This window comes from Doryrhamphus excisus, chromosome 2, assembly GCF_030265055.1.
Source record: "Doryrhamphus excisus isolate RoL2022-K1 chromosome 2, RoL_Dexc_1.0, whole genome shotgun sequence".
NCBI lineage: Eukaryota > Metazoa > Chordata > Actinopteri > Syngnathiformes > Syngnathidae > Doryrhamphus > Doryrhamphus excisus.
Genome location: NC_080467.1, coordinates 10,455,334 through 10,472,406, shown reverse-complemented (window position 1 = coordinate 10,472,406; position 17,073 = coordinate 10,455,334). Strand labels below are relative to the sequence as shown.

Here is a 17,073-nt window from a genome sequence, read left to right as displayed (position 1 = left end):
CCCATTATGCGCATTCTTAGCTACCTCTTTTTAGCTGTTTTTATATCTTTAGAATGCACAGAAAAGAGAAATAGGTGTGTGTTCGTGTCTCACAAAAGGATTGTGGATGATTCCAAAGTACACTTTTCCTTTTGAAGAAGTAATTGGATCCGTTTTTATCATAGTTGCTGTTGCTGATTATTGTTGTCTGTTTGAGTAATATCACTTGATCAAGCCACATTCCACACTACAAAGTAAGTTAAAAAGTGAGTATTGGTATTGAATTGGAAATTAATAAGTGTGTGTGTGTTGTTTTGCTCAGGTTGCGTTACACAGACGGAGGGGGGGTTGGGGGGGGGGCGTGACATCAGGACAAACAGACAAGGGAGTAAACAGGAGAGAGCACATGGCCCTCCCTCACAGCGCTCAGGTGAGAGTAAACAAGCTTGGAACATTCGTGAATAAACAAAACTTGGCTCGTTTGACATCACGCTACTGATTTTACAGTCCTTACCTTCCTCGGGAGGAAGACCCCCATTGTGGAGCCCCCCAGCTGCCTGCAACACAGATGAAAATGACATGTAAATGTGTTATTTGCATTAAAATAATACCCAACAGCGGTAGCTACTTTATTCCATTAATTACCGGGATTACTGTACCCTCAAAACATGTCAACTCATCTTAGATTATGTGGTGTCTTTGAACGCAACTCTCATTGCTCATAATAACAAAATTGAGTACCTTTTAGTTTTCAGATATAGTTTTGGTTTTCAAATATGTATGGATGGATAGATAGATTGGCAAAAAAATTGGCCCATTCCACACATAGTTGCAAATGGTGATTAATCATAATTAATTTGAAAACTGTGGTCAATTTGATTACAATTTTTAATCATTAAAAACCACACACTGTTGCCTCCACAATGGTGCCACTCACTGTGACCCACTTTTGGTCCCAGTGGGGAACGCTGAACATGCAAAATTTCAAGCAACAGGAATGTCATTGTCACGTTGAGCCAGGCTGTCACAGTTTGGTGCATTTGTCCGAGGGTTCGGACTAATACACTTTCTCTGCCTGTGTCCAATACTAAGAGTTGTCCAAATTATTAGTGTCGTTAGTGTTTATCATCAGAAGCAGGACACGGACGAGGCTTCAGGTTGATTTGATCTGTGACATTAACCTGATCCATTCACCATGAAATATTCAACACAGTGTGGTTGCCTCCCAGAAGGACGGTGGCGGATTGGACGACGTGACTTAATCATGCAACATGCAAAATTGCTACCGCTTACAGATGACACAACAAGATGGCGGCCGTTGTTTTCTGACCCGGCCGGTGATACGCTGCTCGCTGACAATAAGCCCGTCCGCTTGTTTGTCCGTGCAGCAGGTGAACAAAACAAGCGGACACGTGTGCCACCACGTGCGCCACCACCTGTGCACAACGATCGCCGGTTCCCTGGCGACCGTTGGAGCTCCTCACCGTGATCTCCGGAGAGCTCCGGAGAGATGACGCCGAGCCAGAAGAAAACAAAAACAGAAGCCTCTCTTTGTCTCTTCTGGTTGGACGACGAACCATAACTCTTTGTCGCAAGCCAGAAAGCCATTTGTGTTCTTTTTCTGATAAAATTCTCTTCAAAATGACACACAATTTGAAGATACTCCATTGATGAGAATGTGTTGAAAAATGGCAAGAACAATGTTTCCTAGCAGTCAGACTCATGTACATGCATACATATGAGGAGGGGGCTTGGGGTGTTTTTTTTTGTTGACAGCTCCCGACCTGAAACACCAGTACAAATTATTCTGGCAGGCATCAGGTTTCTCCACCCTTCAGCTCAGACGACTCCTGAGCGCAGTAAAGTGGTAACAGAGATCCAGTGATCCTGGGGACGGCGTGTTATACCATGATAATAAAAACAGCCTCTGCATCACAGCAGCGTGTCACCGCTCGCCCGCACAAAGCCTGGCATTGTCATCGGGATGGAGCGTCGGGAGTTGCTGCGTGACCTGACCTTGCAGCGCGTAGACGCCACTTCCTCTTAATGGCCAACTGCATGTGTGTGTGTGTGCGTTTGTGCACGTGTGTGTGCGCGTGTGTGATGGTAATGATTCCCATGTCTGCTTTGATTTTGCTCTCCCCCAAAGTTGGTGACATAGCAAAAACAAGCAGACACTTGGCTTACTCTGAAATCTGGCAACAGTCGGGCAAGCGCGCGGCCCACCCATGAGTCCTGACACCCACATGAGAAGGGGGGGGGGGGTTGGGGGCAGAACATTCGAAGCCAACCAAGACCCCCATTAAGCTAACAGAAGAAGGTGTTTTCTACCTCTCTGGTGCACTCAGACAGTCTTTGTCATTTGGTGACCCACCCTCAGGACTAGAACCTTCTGGTTTGGGTTTCACTGCAGACATAAAGCCTGCAGGTCAACGCCCACAGACCACAGTGTGCACAAAACAAAAGCAGAGAAAAGCAAAGCATACAACCGCTCTGGGTTTTACAGACCAGACTGAATATGCTGTGTAATCAATGTAATGTAATGTAATGTAATCAGTGGTGTGCAGTCAGGGCCAGCAAAGCGTTTAATCTTAATATTTTCCAAGTCAAACATTTTACTTTTTGTTAGCACTTATACAAATATTTATTAAAAAGGAATTTCAAAACGTCCGATGGACCAGATTACGACGCTTGCTGGGCCTAATGTGGCCCCCGGGCTGCAGTTTGCCCTTCCCTGGTATAATAACAATAATCCACAAAGTCAGGACAGCCGCATTCTGACCGTGTTGTGTTAGTAACTGAGAGATTTTAAATAGTTGTCTACTTGTGTGAGGGACTTACATTTCTTCTGTGGTCCTCCATTTACTTCAGAGAAGGTCAGCTGTGACGAAAAACAACAAAGGACCATAAAAGATATGCTCCATTAAAGAGGAAGTCCCGTCATGTTCTCCATTCTCAGGGTGTCATCCTGCAGCAGGGAAATTCCTACCCAATGAGACTGAAACATGACATCATGAGGATCCACCAAGATGCTTCTGTTATTTTTTTAACGTGGTCTTGCATTACAGGAAGTGTAAGCTCACAGAACACCCATTATATAAATGTTGCAACATGACGGTCAAAAAAAAAGAAATATGGAACACCAAGTTCCTTGGAAGTGACTTCATGTCCCATCCGGGAATGCTTGCTTATACTGCATGGTTCTATGGTTATCATCACAATGTTATATGGCAGCAAGTAAATGTGAGATTTGCTTACATCATGTAATGGCAAGTAAACCATTGAGAAGAACATGCACTAACGACAAGTACTCCACTCTAACGGCATCAAAATGAAGCTGGTGGATTGATCCAGTGTGCCTAATAAAGAGGGCAATGACGTGCCCCATTGACAGCAGTCAGGTAAACACTCATGGTGAGCGTGTTAGCTGTCAACACGTTCGAAACTAGACACAAAACGACAGTGCCTTTCGCCGTGTACATGAACGCACCAGTTAAACTCGTTTGTAGAGGCGTACCTAATGGCACCGCGATGCAAAAATTTAGCGTGTTGTGCTAGCGTCAATAAGTCAGTTTGACTTTACCTTGTTGCTTTAATTCCGCTGCAATGAGACTTTTTAGGACTTTTCAAGCCGAACAGTGGCGTCTCCATCCGCCTCGTCCAGTCGTTTGTTAGCAGGTGAGACGTTTCGAAGAGCCCTCCTCCTGTCTGACAGAAGACACCCCCCAATAAGTTACGTTTAATATGAATGAAAATGCCCCCCTTCCCTTCTCGTTTACACGTTTAGCTGATTGTGGCGTTCTATGTGCCGCATTTTATATTCTGAATATAAAATGTGTTTTTAAAAAACGCTATTTCCTTCGTGTTAACTTCCGGGTTCTGTTCGCACTTTGGCGCCATCTAGTCATGTCATTCAATATGCCACTTGTATGACATCGGTCCATGGGGCACAAGTCATGGCGCTCCTCTAATTCTGCCTGGTAACAAGTGTGTCACGTGACCAGTAAAATCCGTCCATTCTGGTTTACAGTATATTGCAAGCTAGCTATATTTAGTTTAGTTGTCCAGTTTGTAGCAATTAACACCGTCACTGTAAAACAAATATAAAAATTTAAAAAATATTGTAAAAAAAGCGATATAAAATAGCAAAATACCCTGAAACTATTGCAATATCTCAATCAATTATATAAGATCTCATGAAACTAATACAGAAATGTCAAACTCACCTGTGAAATTTGCAAGTTGTTTTTCTCTTTCTGTAAAGACGGGCAACATGGGGTGGTCAAAACAGCTGCCAAAAGACGTGAAAATAAAGACTGTTCAACATCATGGTTTGCACAAATGCTACAAACAAGCTACCTCTTGAGCTTTCACCTATCAGTTTCCACTGTGAGGAACATAAGGAGGAAATAGATGACCACAAAGTTATTGTTCAGGCCAAAAGAGGTAGGCCAGGAAAAACATGACAAAGGATGCAGAAAACTGTCCGAGACAACCCATAATAACATCAACTTCTAGTTAGTGGGCTGTGGTATGCCAAGGAACATTTGTACAAGCTGGCTTCATTTCGGAATAAAGCGCTGTGGTGATGCATATTGTCCTTCCCATCAGTTACTCTATTTGATACATTAAAACCAAATTGTAAACAGTGATTTATAAACAATGAAATTGTCCAGGATTACTAAACCTTTGCATACCACTGTATCATTTTTCCATCTGTCTTTCGGTGCAGTTTAGCATTAACAAGTCACAGCTGATGCCAGACAATTTATTTCACTAAAAATGACAAGAAAATAAGTTCGATATACATAAAAGTCTGCCATATTATTTTGTAAGGTTTGTTTCGATAGAAATATAAATATGCACACGCTGCTCATTCGACCTGTATCTTATTTACAATATGAACTACAGTACTGAATACATGTCTTCATTACAGTAACACTCGTTAAACTGACAGCAAATTGCCACCATCGACCCACCAAAACACATCTCCTGACATAACACCTTCGGAAAAATAAAAGCACGACATGTGAAGCATCCTGCTTCAATGTTTTTTCACTGAGCCAGACGCTCACCCGGGCATCAACAGGAAATGAAGGCTGGATTTTCCCAGCCTTCCAAAGCAACCCCGAGAGGAGATGTTAAGAATTCATTTGACTGATGTGAAGGTTAGATGAGGATTGACCACTTCGATGGAAAATAAATCCTTCAATAAATAAATCCTAAATGGCAACCTAGATCACTAACAAGTCTGGAGCTCCATCTTTCGGCAAACCCTGACGCCCGACACACCAAGCCACCCAGAGAAAAACATGTTATTAGACTCCTGAGCACTAGATGGCGGTGTTTTACTGCAAACAAGTTTGCAATCGACCAAAATCAGTTGAAATAAATTGTTCATAGATTTGTTACCATATTTGGACTACATTAGCACACTTGGAAATATATTAAAATAGTTTTTAAAATAATATAATTTAACACTATGGACTATTTACACTGATAAACATAAACACTGTGTGCGTGTGTGCGTGTGTTGCAGGCTGTAGGCGGGGCTAACAGCAGCCCAGCAGGTGCAGCAGCTGGGCGTCCATTCCTTCAATGTCAGACTCATCGCCCGAGTTGGGGCACTTGGCGGCCGGGGAGTCGTGCGCCTCGGTGGTGATAACGGCCTCCAGCCACGAGGAGAGCGAGGAGGACGAGGAGGAGGAGAAGGAAGTGGAGGGGGAGGGGTCATCTTGCGTGTCCCACACGCCATGGCGGGCTGCTGTGAAACAAAACAAGTTGCTTATGCAATAAAGGCCACAAATCGACCTGTGATGCGACCTGCAAGGCTGGCGGCTGCTGTGTCGCTGTTCCGTCTCCTCTTGTTGGTGCCCTGCACGCAAAGCACACACACACACATTAGATGCTGTGCCAGGGTCGTCACCGTTGTGTTAATATTGACCAACAGGACGCACTTCCTCGTTGCTGCTGGAACAGTCAGAGGACAATTCTTTGTGGATCTTCTTTTCAGCGTAGGCCTGCTCGTAGTATTTAGCCCGCTGCTCCTTGCTCAGTGACGCCCACTGAGCAAAGCATACATGACACACACAAATGCCTCGCACTCTCTGCAGTTGAGTCGCCTATCATTGGCTTACCAGCTGTCCCAGTAGCTTGTTGACCGCCACGCCGCCCTTCTCCTCAATCTGGGCCTTCAGCGTCGGACGTTGCTCCCTCAAGAAGCACATGAAGGCGTTTGGAGGCTTTTTGCCGCAAGCTCGCTTGTGCCGCCGTTTGTACTTTCTCTTACGGCTGAAATAGAAAAGGAGAGGAGGGAAGCACGACCAAGCATGATGTTAAGTACATTTAAAGATCGTCCAGAGGACAAGGGATGATTCTACCTGGGGGAGGAGGTGGATGTGGATGGCGGAGGAGGAGCAGCAGCTCCCTGAGAAGCATCTACAGCTGCGTACAACACCTCTCCATTCCTACCAAGACACATAAACACTCTCTAGATCCGTTCCAAAGTGTGTCTGTGTAGCGGTGTATGTGTGTGTTACTCACAGCATGCCAACAGCACGCAAGGTTGCGCCTTCGGGCAAGGGAACCACTGGCAGACTTTTTTTCTAGACACACCAAACCGTTGCAAGGCTGCATTAGTGCCCTCTGTCCACATGGTGGCGGCATGTACCCTTTTAACCTCAGAGCATCGCCTGGTCATTAACTTATTTTATTGTTAATATAAGCATGACATAGAAAATCTTTAAAGTGTCATTGTTCTGTTGGGAGTTTGGAACTGCAGACCTCAGGCCTCCTACCACCTCCCTTCAGATGTGTTCTAAAGCAAAGACCGAATAGGTTTGCCTTGTTGGTGTATTTAAACCCGAGGAGTCTTACCGGCTGTGGTGGAGCAGGCGGGTAGCTGTAGGCAGGCTGACTGTGGATGACCTGAGGAGGCATCTGACATGGCACGTACTGCGGAGACAACAGCATACATAGTATGGATTAGGTCGAGCAGGCAAACAACAAATTAACAGTAAAGTCTTGGCTTCAAGTTTTGAGAACGACAGAAGTATAGGTATTTTTGTCAAATATTTCTATGGTCGCCCCTCTACATCCTGGTCCTCCTGTATAGTATAACTTTTATTGACAGTTACATTGTAGTTTATGTAACAAGCAATATTTGTAGTGGGGTTTTTTTCAATTTTCAATTTACATGCATGCTATCAATTCACTTCTGGGCCACATCCTGAGTGACAGCCCATTCTTACATAATCAATGCTAGAATTTGCAATTTTATGTTTGCCCACCCGCCTCTTGAGGATTGACCACAATTTCTCAAGTGATTAGCCAAAATGCCTCATGGCAAGTTGCTTCATCACGCTGTTGTTTGTCACCAAACTCTTCTTGGGTGGCTGGGAGGGGGTGCTTTCAGAGGATGTTTTGGTGCCATACTTTATTCATGACGGGGTTCTTGGCAAAATGATGCTGACCCGCTAGCTTCCATTCTCACTCAACTTTCTCCATGCCTCGGGCCGCCGTTTAAACATGTTTTGTTCAGGAGTGGTTGGATTAGTGTTTGTGATGATAGTCCGCCATGATCGAGCGGTCCACCGGGAGAATATGTCACACAAACATTCATTCTCTTCACAGTTACATTTCATTCACATATAGCCACTGTCTGCGAGATTCTGCATTTAACAGTAAATTCCCTTTCTATTGGCCAATTCCGGGGTTCCATTTGACATAGAAATCAGAGCCCTACAATATCCTTGCCTGTGAAGCTCTTTTTGTGCTAAGCAATGATGACTGCATGTGTACCCGAGCAGGTAACCACGGGTAACAGAGGAAAAACAAAGATTTTCAAGCACGACCATCCGGTCTGTTAGTCTAACTCTATCAGCATGACAGTCATCTTCAGCTTTTGTCCTTGTCAACACTCTCACCATGTCAGCTGGTTCTTTAGTGACAGGGCTGAAATGCAGTGGAAATTTTGTTTTTGAGATTAACATCCATTTTCATGACAATGTTGATCTTATCACTTTTCACAACATTGTGGGGTATATGCAAATCTTATCATGCTTCACAACATTGTGGAAAAAATGCAATTTGTGTCACTGTCAAAATCTTTAACATGACTGTCGAACCTTAAGTCGATTTTTTTATACAATTTTCTGGAACTATGCTACTATGAAGTCACACATAACTTTGCTAAAACTTACAAAACAGCAAATCATTGACATTTGTTTTACATTTGTTTTTGGTTTTTGTGATGTTAAGCAATTCTGCATGTCTGTGTCCTGGATGCTAAGTACAATATGGCTAATTCAACAATGCAATGTTATGGCCACTGCCTTTTTTTTTTTTTAATCGGACCCCAACCACCAAACCCGAAGGAACATAGCACTCATCAGCTGTCCTCAGCTTATTTTTACACTTGTGAGACTGTTAAACATTGCCTGAGCAACTTATGTGATGCTCATAGTCCATCCTATTTACATGATTTGCTATGGGAAAAATTGGCCTTAATGGTTCTACTGTACAGCATGTCATGAAGCAGCATTCACAACCCCATGCACAGTGCATTACCACAAAGCACATTTTTGTGTTTAAACCAGATTGAAAGTACTTAGAATGTTACGTCATCCTTCTGTGGAACCATGACAACATTCCACTGCAGGTGATCAAAATCTATCACCTCCTGCCAACACTTAACTGTGATAAATTCAGTAAATCCTTCAAAGCACTGTTGCATGATAGGCTAACACTTACTTGCTGACGGAAAGGAGCCCCCACCTGGCGGCTGAGGTGAAAAGGGTGCATGAGGTACGGATTGAACTGCGGCCCATAGCTCATACTGGAAAGCGACACTATTTGGCTGTGGGGGAGGAAAGGCGGGCGCAGCGGGAAGCGCCCGGCGAAGCCTCGGACGTCCCCGTGGGCGTCAAAGGCCCTCCCAGAGTAGGCGGCCGATGGAGGAGGAGGTGGTATGTGATGGTTGGGAAGAGGATGAGGAGGAAGCGGGTGAGGAGGATTGGTGGTGTCGCAGAGGATATTGGAGCATAACTCCTGGAGAGTGTCGGCGACATCCTGCCACTCCAGCTCGCCGACGATCTGCTCAAACTCTTCCCTGAGTTTCTCCATGGCGGTCCTACTAGCTCGGCCCGACTGTGGACACCTGTGACACACACAATTGTTGTGGTTGTACCTAGTCAACTGTAAATAAACTGCAATTTAACATAACTTTATTATTTATACACAAACACTTTTGGATTCAACAACACAAAGTCATTTAAACTGAAATTCAGCACAAAGTAGCTCATACTTACTGTAATGTCTAAAGGTTTTAGTCAATTCTTTACTACAGCTTCTTCACGTGCTGCGATTAACGACAGCATGACGTCACAAAGACTAACCTGCCGCCGAATTCTCAAAGAAAAACGATACTTTCCTAAATTATGTAAAAAAACAACATTGTACTTCGCCAAATTATGTAAAATAATGGTGTGCCACAGTTTAAACAATTACGTCCAACGATTACGTATTTTCGGCCATTTTGCTGCGTGAAAGATTCGTCATAATGTACTCAAAAAAGACTTAAAAAGCTACTGTACAAAAGCACAAATGTCTATTCATTATATAACATATATATAGATATATAATGTATTATTATATTATGAAACAGAACTAAACTAGTAAAAGCAACAACTTAGAATTATATATTTTTAAGCTAGCTCGCTAGCTAGCTTACAGTGTCAAGTGCAGGTGGGCTACCTGTTAGCAACGAATAGCTTCCGGGTTTTAGCAGTTTCCCGGCTCCGGTCACTCCCGCTTGATCGCTAAAGTTGTTTAAAATTCGACCGGACGTGTCCACAGCGGGACTTTGAATCACAAATCTCACAATTTGTGGGCCCCACGGCAAACTTTACGCAAGGGTTCGTATTCCCCCCCCCCAAGTCCGTTAGCTTCGTGACGTCACCAACCAAGACAAAGCTCCGCCCACCTCCCTGGAGAAACTGGTTGCTATGGTGAACGTGCGCATATGAGACAGACGTCACTTGTTTTTAAATAAAAACGTTGTTTAAAAAAAAAAAAAAAAAAAGAAAAAGAAGGTTCATGTTGAGGAGTTGGGGGTTATTAGGACAGGAAACCATTGAATCAATTTAGTCTTATTTTTATGAAGCTTAACCACAACAAAACATATGTTACTGGCCTTATAAAGAGAACTCAGCAGTGCATGACTTAAAATGATCTACGATAGCAATATAATTCTAGAATATTACTACTATCAATCACAATGTGGATAAAGGGAGCAGCCATTAATGGCTGCACAACATGTCTAGCAATGTTCGCATGATATAGTGCCTTTTCGACCACATTTCATGGCTGGGGGTGTTTATCAACTGCAGCGATTACCAGGCATCTATTAGGGGTGTGGTATTGATTCGGGGCAGACCTTTATTTGTACAATAATAGTACTACACTATTCCTTTTTTCCATAAATAACAATGCTTGGTTCAAATAATACAGTACACACTGTTTGTCCAATATTGTAAAACTTAGCAACACTAGCATAGCTATGTGAGCTACAGCGCTAACATTATGCTAGGTTATCCTGTTTGCTGAAGAAAAGTTAGTCAAACATATACATATCTCCCACATCTATACATAGCGGGCAGAACTTTATTTTAAGATGTGTAGCAAAGCCTGTTTTTTTTGTTGCAAAGCTGTCCTGCAGGGGAAAAAAGCTTAGCATGCATTGAAAATACCATGTCTAAAAAAAAAAAAAAATGTAAACAATCCCGCAATGTTCCCATGCGACCGTTTTTGTGACTTTGCATTGCAGCTGTGACATGTTCAAGTCATGTCTGACAACATTTCAAGATGTAATCCCACTGGGATCACCTCCAGTAGACGCATGCGAGGCGTCAAGTGTCAGCTGTGTTATTTTGACAACATAATGTTCAACTTTCTGGTTGCCGTGGAGCCACAAGGGTCTCCTCGGTTTTATGTTCTTGCTGCCACGAATCGGGCTCGTATATTATGAGAAAGCGCAGTTTATAGTTTCCAAATGTTTCCTCGGATACTTCCCCTCCACTCCACGGGGGTTTGCGTGGCCGCTTTTAAGGACGTGTGGACGGCGACGCAGTCAAACCAGAAACAGGTGGAAGCCCAGAGCGTCTATACGGGAACAAGACCAGACAAAAAGGAGCGGAAAGCATCCACATGCGACCTCAATGTGACCCCTGGATGACCGCTGATGGTGAAAATGTCACACAAACATGATACGGTATATTTATTCTGTTCTGTGATCTTCATAGGAAAGGAATGTGACACAGTGATGCTACATGTGCACATCATCTAAACGCCCTCCTTTATTATTGCTCGACTATGTTGGCCACAATTTGAACAAATTGGAGCTGTTCTTTGTTCTTCTTAACTCCACAAATATTCGGAGCACAATGTAGCAGAAACACAACTTTGTCTTCTTCAAAACTAGAATGAACTTATCTGTTTTAATGCCTGTTTTTCTTTTATGGGGGTACATTTTCCTAATCTACTATATTCATCATATTAAGTCGCCTTTTCATGTTTTTTATGTCATAAACTGATAGAAATGACATAAAATGATACGGCATGATATAATACTACACCTCAATACTTACTTGGCGACTCCAAATTGTCCATATGGGTATAAACGTGTCTATATGTGCCCTGTGATTGGCTGGCAACCAGTCCAGGGTGTACTAACAGTTAATTAGCTCAGGATGAGTGTTTGTGTGGCTGTAGGGAACCCCCAGTGGGTGTCATTTGTCACTGAAAATGTTTTTTGTGTTGCGCCCAGGGTGTACCCCGCCTCTCGCCCGAAGACAGCTGGGATAGGCTCCAGCACTCCCCGTGACCCTCGTGAGGATAAGTGGTAGAAAATGAATGAATGAATGTTTTTCTATGCCACTTATCCTCACTAGGGTGGCGGGTGTGCTGGAGCCTATCCCAGCTGACTTGGGACGAGAGGCTGGGTACACACTGCGCTATTTGTGGTATGACGCAACACAAAAAGAACATTTTCAGTGACAAATGACACCCACTGGAGGTTCCCTACAGCCACACAAACACTCACCCTGAGCTAATTAACTGTTCATTAGCGTCTCCTCTGTCGGTGCTCCCAGCTTCTCCTTAGAGACGGGGGACACAAGAGGGAAAGTGAGGGTGGTTCTTTACTTTATTTGTAGTTTCTAGAAAGTGAGTGAAAGCTTACGCAACCGCAGGCCTGAAGAGTCTGGGCTTCTCCTCAGTGGTCATTAAGTCAGGGAAGAAAGAATAACTGCAAGGGGGAAAAAAACAACAACACACACAAAGAAGAAAAAAAAATCGGCCTGCCCACTGTGGATGTTGGAAAGTGATTCTATGACTCGGACTGAGCAAAAATATTTTCCTTTTTATAGATGGCTTTAACTCTGCCGGGCCCGGATGGGAATCTTTGCGCTCCCTTTTTTCCCTCCTCCTCCTCCTCCTTTCAGCGGTGACAGAATGGCAGACATCAAGACAGAGAGGCCACTTGAGGAGAAGGAAAGCAGAGCCAACAGGTCGGCTCCTGAATGGTACGACAAGAAGGGCCGGCGGGAGGACGGTGACCCCCTCAGAGTCACCCTTATGTTCACCTCACCCTCATCTCCACACTGGGATAAAACTTACTACTATACATCCCAGTTTCCAGTATTGTTCTGTGACGACCAACAAAAAGCAAGCCAGGATGCTGTAGAAGGGGTTGTCTTAGCTCTTCTCACCAGCAGGGGGAGCCCCACACTTTGGTCATCAAAGCATCGAACCTGGCAATACTTAAAAATGGAAAAACGTGTACATTTTTATGTACACTGATGGAGCTTAAGGAGGTTCTAAATAGAGGGAAATAGACAGAAAAACCTCAAACTCCCCAAAATAGAGTACCTGTGCCATTCTTGTTCTGGTGAAAAATGGGTTTGGACATGTGTGATGCCAGTCTTCCCAGGAATGGGAACGTTGCTGCGGGTGCTGAAGATGATGTGACGACCACACAGACCAGGGCCTTCAGTCATGAGGGATACCATATAGACAGCTGCTGTTTGACGCCCCTGCACAACTTGAAGCTCTATTGAAGGATCATGATGACACCCCCAAAACATCTCAGGTGGGATCTTCCTGTCCTTGGAAGCCATCAGGACCATCAATGGAGAAGAAAGCTTTCTTCCACCTTTCAATGTCCCACGTTTGGTTGGCGCTCACCTGCAAATTCCAAACAGGTGACTTTGTGGCATTGAAGGAGATCCGGCTTTTGAAGATCTGATATCTGGAATCACACTTTCCGAAACGTCCAATCAGGACAGAAAAGAAGGTCAACTTTCTCTCATCATTGTGACATTTTAGATGATGAAAAGCAGCAAAGTGACGCTCTAGTGATGATTTTCATCTCCTTCTGCTTGGCATTTGGAATCCACCGTGGCTCTAAATACAGAATTCCATTCGCTTATTTTGGGTTTTTAATATAAACCCCAAGATAAACATCCACATCCAACATATGGTCAGTGTTTGGACAAGTTGAAACCACTTTCCCCCTGAACGCCTTCAGTTCTGCTGGTGCGTTTTTGCTCTTTCTTTGGCTTCCTTCAGCGACACCTCTTCCAAAAAGACGCCTCAAGTGGTGTGAAGACAAGAAGAATACGCGGGAAGTTACAGTACGTGAAGCAATACCGTGTTATAGCTTTAGGTTGTATAAGTTTTATCCATAAAAAAGCATACACGGAGAGAAAAAGCTAATAGGTACACATGTTGTCCAGGCTGCTAGAGGTTCGTGCAAGGCCAAAAAACAGCTGCCAGTAGATGTAACGCTGTGATCCATACAGCACACACACATGTATATGCTATATATATATACACTATATACATATGTATATACTGTATAATACGCACAAGACGAGTGATGTGAATGAATGATGAACGACTCTCATACGGGACAATTAACCACACCAAGCAATGAACGCCACACGGCCGCAACCACGAGCATATGAAGCGTGATTAACACTTTAGAGACGTACTTTTGTGTTTATCTTCATATTACATTGTAAAAAGCGATTTCGCATGTGGATGAGGTGTTTTTATGCTTAGCCTGCATTTTGCTTTTGTTATCGGTGACAAAGCGTATTTACTATATTAGTTAGTTATTACACTTTTTAAATACAAATATTTAAACTTTTTTCTAGGACATTTTTTGTACATATGTTTTTTTCATGTTACAATGTTCCTTTAATTTTTCAATTTTATGCTACTTTTTTCTCTTGTGATATTTTGTATTTACTTTTCTAATATTATTCTCCTAATTTCCCAACTTTTTCTTTGTTTTGTTTGTTTCTCATGTTAAAACTTCTCATTCTTAAATTTTTCAATTATACAATTTTTTCTTGATTCTTTTTATTTAAACACATTTTCAACTTTCTTCTAGTACATTTTTTTCTCATAATATGATGACTTTATTGTCATATTTCCATTTTATGGAAATACAACATTTTCCCATGTTAATTTCCAAGCAATTCCAACTTTTTCTTTGTTTTGTTTGTTTCTCATGTTAAAACTTTTCATTCTTTAATTTTTCAATTATACTATTTTTTTCTTTATTCTTTTTATTTAAACACATTTTCCAACTTCGAGTAAAATTTTTCTCATAATATGATTACTTTATTGTCATATTTCTACTTTATGAAAATACAATTTCCCATCTTACTTTTCCAAGCAATTCCAACTTTTTCTTTGTTTTGTTTGTTTCTCAGGTTATAACCTTTTCCTTTAATTTTGCAAGTATTTTGCTGTTTTTTTTCTCTCTTTTTTCCCTAATTTTATTCTTGTAAAATGACTGCTTGCCCCCGCATTTTTTCTGTGGTTTATTTAGTATTCTGGTTGAATGGTATTGTGAGAGGGCGCCGAGGGCCAATCAGAGAACAGCACTCGGACACCCCAGGTATCGTTTTACAGTGAGAGCATGAAGCGGTTAATGGACCATTTCCACAACAAACACCCTCAAAGGAGACTAATGCACCTGTAACCTAACAGCTAAAAGTGCTTGTCTGAAAGTGTGTGTGTTCAGGGGGGGTGTTGTTAAATGTTAAATACGCAGCACACACACACAGTGGCTCGGGGGTGAAGGACATGTCAAACACAACCGTAACATCTCTTGTTCCAACCAGGGCTACCAAAAAAAACGCGTTAGCGATGGTAACTAATTTATTTCATGGTTTATGATCATGTTGTGACCTGAACACAACACGAGCAGTCCAGTGCGGTTCCAACACCGCGTGTGTATCTCCAACTCCCAAACACGTCTGTAGCCCATTCCGGTGGTCATGTAGCCCATTCCGGTGGTCATTTCGACCACCAAGGTCGCCCGCCGATAAGACTCACGGATGGGAGCGAGAGGTGTGTGAATCCATGTGTGACCTTTGCAACTGTGGGAATCCTCTTCAATGACCGCCACCCCCCCCCCCTATCCACCAACCCTCCTTGTGTGACCTTTGACCCCGCCACCCCCTCCACACAAGTGGATAAGAGACAAGGACACGACAACAAACACTGACTTCTCCAACAGACCAAAACGCTGATAAGTGCGCTCAAACATCATCCAACGACACCGGCCCCCCCTCTGCACCCCCGCTCAGGTGCTACCTCGCTCACATACTGCCGCCTGGAGGGAAAAAAGGGGGGGGTGCTCTTTTAAACCTGATAACTCCCTGCGCGTCGACTGACAGGCTCTCAGGGAAGACGGATGATAAGGCTTTTGAAAAGGGGGGCTTTTTGCTGCCTTTTTCAGACCAGGAGCAGGGAAGGGAGGGGGGGGGGGGCAGGGAAGGGAGGGGGGGTGTCATCACCTTTTCAGTTCACAAATCACGGGACAAACCAAATCACTCAGATTTTTATGCTGCCTACAGAACAGTTAGGCTCATCATTATCAATATTTTTATTATTATTAATATTAATATTATTATCTATGGAAGCCCATTAACGCCACTGAAAGAAAAATGTATCCCAGAGATAAAAGACAAAAAGTCTGCATTATGACATAGATAAGAAAGTCATAAATAAAAAAGATAAAAGGTTAATTATGAAACAAAAAGTCCAAATCATGACATAAGTCTTAATTATGAGATAAGAAAGTCATAATTATAAAATAAAAACTTAAAATGAGATTTACAAAGTCATAGTTATGAGATAAAAAGTCATAAGTATGGAAAAAGAAAGACATAATTAAGACTTAAGTCAAAATGATGCGTCATTTTCTTAAGTCAATTGATAATTATGAGATAAATAGTCATAATTCTGATATAAGAAAGTCATAATTATGAGGTAAGAAAGTCATCACTGTGACATAAATCCAAATTGCGTAATTTGAAACGTGGAAATTATGAGATCCAAAGTCAGATTTATGAGATATGACAGCTGTCATTTATTTATTGTTTATTAAAAGAGAAAAAGTCATAATGAAAATGAGATGAAAAGTAAACATTATGAAATATAAACTGTGGCAAAGTGTATTATCTTTGGAGCTGGTATATTATTATGCGAGTGTAGTATCTAGGAATGGTGTTTTGTACGTGGTGTACCTAATAAAGTGGCCAGTATGTCAGTGTGTATGGGGGGGGGGGGGGGTATGCATATTTCCCGCCCAACCTACGGAAAAATGAGCATTTGTCACATCCCATTGGATTCCGACAAAACAAACAGTCAAGTGGAAGGTGCAGTGATGCCACCCCAGGGAGGGGTGTGTGTGGGGGTTCAAAGGTCACAGCAGGTTTGCATCGCCATTGACACCCATCGCCGATGTGACATTGAGATAAAATCACGACTGACTTAATCGCAAGCAGGCCGCCGCTGAGGTGGAAAGATGCCCGTGTCCATTTTTAAGGTAGCCTAGTCAGGGTGGGGCCTGAGGGTGGGGTGGGGGTGGGGGTTGGGGTGGCTGAAGAGCTTTGGGGTGGCCAGTCTGCCGGACTGAGATAAATTCAGAAGGGAGTTGGCAGGAAGTGCTCTCACATCACTTCCTCTCTTTGTCTACGCGGCTATTTTCAAGGCTCGGAATGTCGCTTGTGAAAA

The 17,073-nt window shown here is 43.0% G+C and overlaps 2 protein-coding genes across 13 annotated transcripts in view; both read right to left on the bottom strand.

The window, feature by feature from the left end:
- The window catches only part of arhgef28a (Rho guanine nucleotide exchange factor (GEF) 28a), a 69,346-nt gene extending 64,993 nt beyond the window's left edge, over positions 1-4,353 (bottom strand). For 4 of the 9 annotated variants that reach the window (XM_058065075.1, XM_058065073.1, XM_058065076.1 and 1 more), the window contains exons 1-3: positions 3,563-3,886; positions 2,821-2,860; positions 494-536 (exon numbers count right to left, since the gene is read on the bottom strand). In XM_058065075.1, coding sequence (XP_057921058.1) covers positions 494-536; positions 2,821-2,841 — 64 coding nt within the window. In that variant the 5' untranslated portion in view covers positions 2,842-2,860; positions 3,563-3,886. Of the gene's footprint in view, positions 1-493; positions 537-2,820; positions 2,861-3,562; positions 3,887-4,205 lie in introns of those variants that run through there. The other 5 variants (XM_058065080.1, XM_058065079.1, XM_058065083.1 and 2 more) reach the window with 3 other exon arrangements.
- A 397-nt stretch (positions 4,354-4,750) lies between these two features.
- Positions 4,751-9,959, bottom strand: LOC131120055 (transcription factor 7-like 1-C). Of its 4 annotated transcripts, XM_058065093.1 has the most exons (10): positions 9,733-9,959; positions 9,288-9,337; positions 8,731-9,136; positions 6,856-6,933; positions 6,523-6,584; positions 6,360-6,446; positions 6,117-6,270; positions 5,937-6,044; positions 5,803-5,854; positions 4,751-5,743 (listed from the first exon to the last, which is right to left on the bottom strand). In XM_058065093.1, exons 3-10 carry the CDS (start codon positions 9,100-9,102, stop codon positions 5,532-5,534), a joined length of 1,125 nt encoding a protein of 374 aa, XP_057921076.1. In that variant the 5' UTR covers positions 9,103-9,136; positions 9,288-9,337; positions 9,733-9,959; the 3' UTR covers positions 4,751-5,531. The 4 variants fall into 4 exon arrangements, with proteins under 4 accessions (XP_057921076.1, XP_057921075.1, XP_057921073.1 ...); XM_058065092.1 differs by lacking the exon at positions 9,733-9,959 and having other exon boundaries at positions 9,288-9,726; XM_058065090.1 differs by lacking the exon at positions 9,288-9,337 and having other exon boundaries at positions 4,752-5,743.
- Between the last annotated feature and the right edge of the window lie 7,114 nt (positions 9,960-17,073).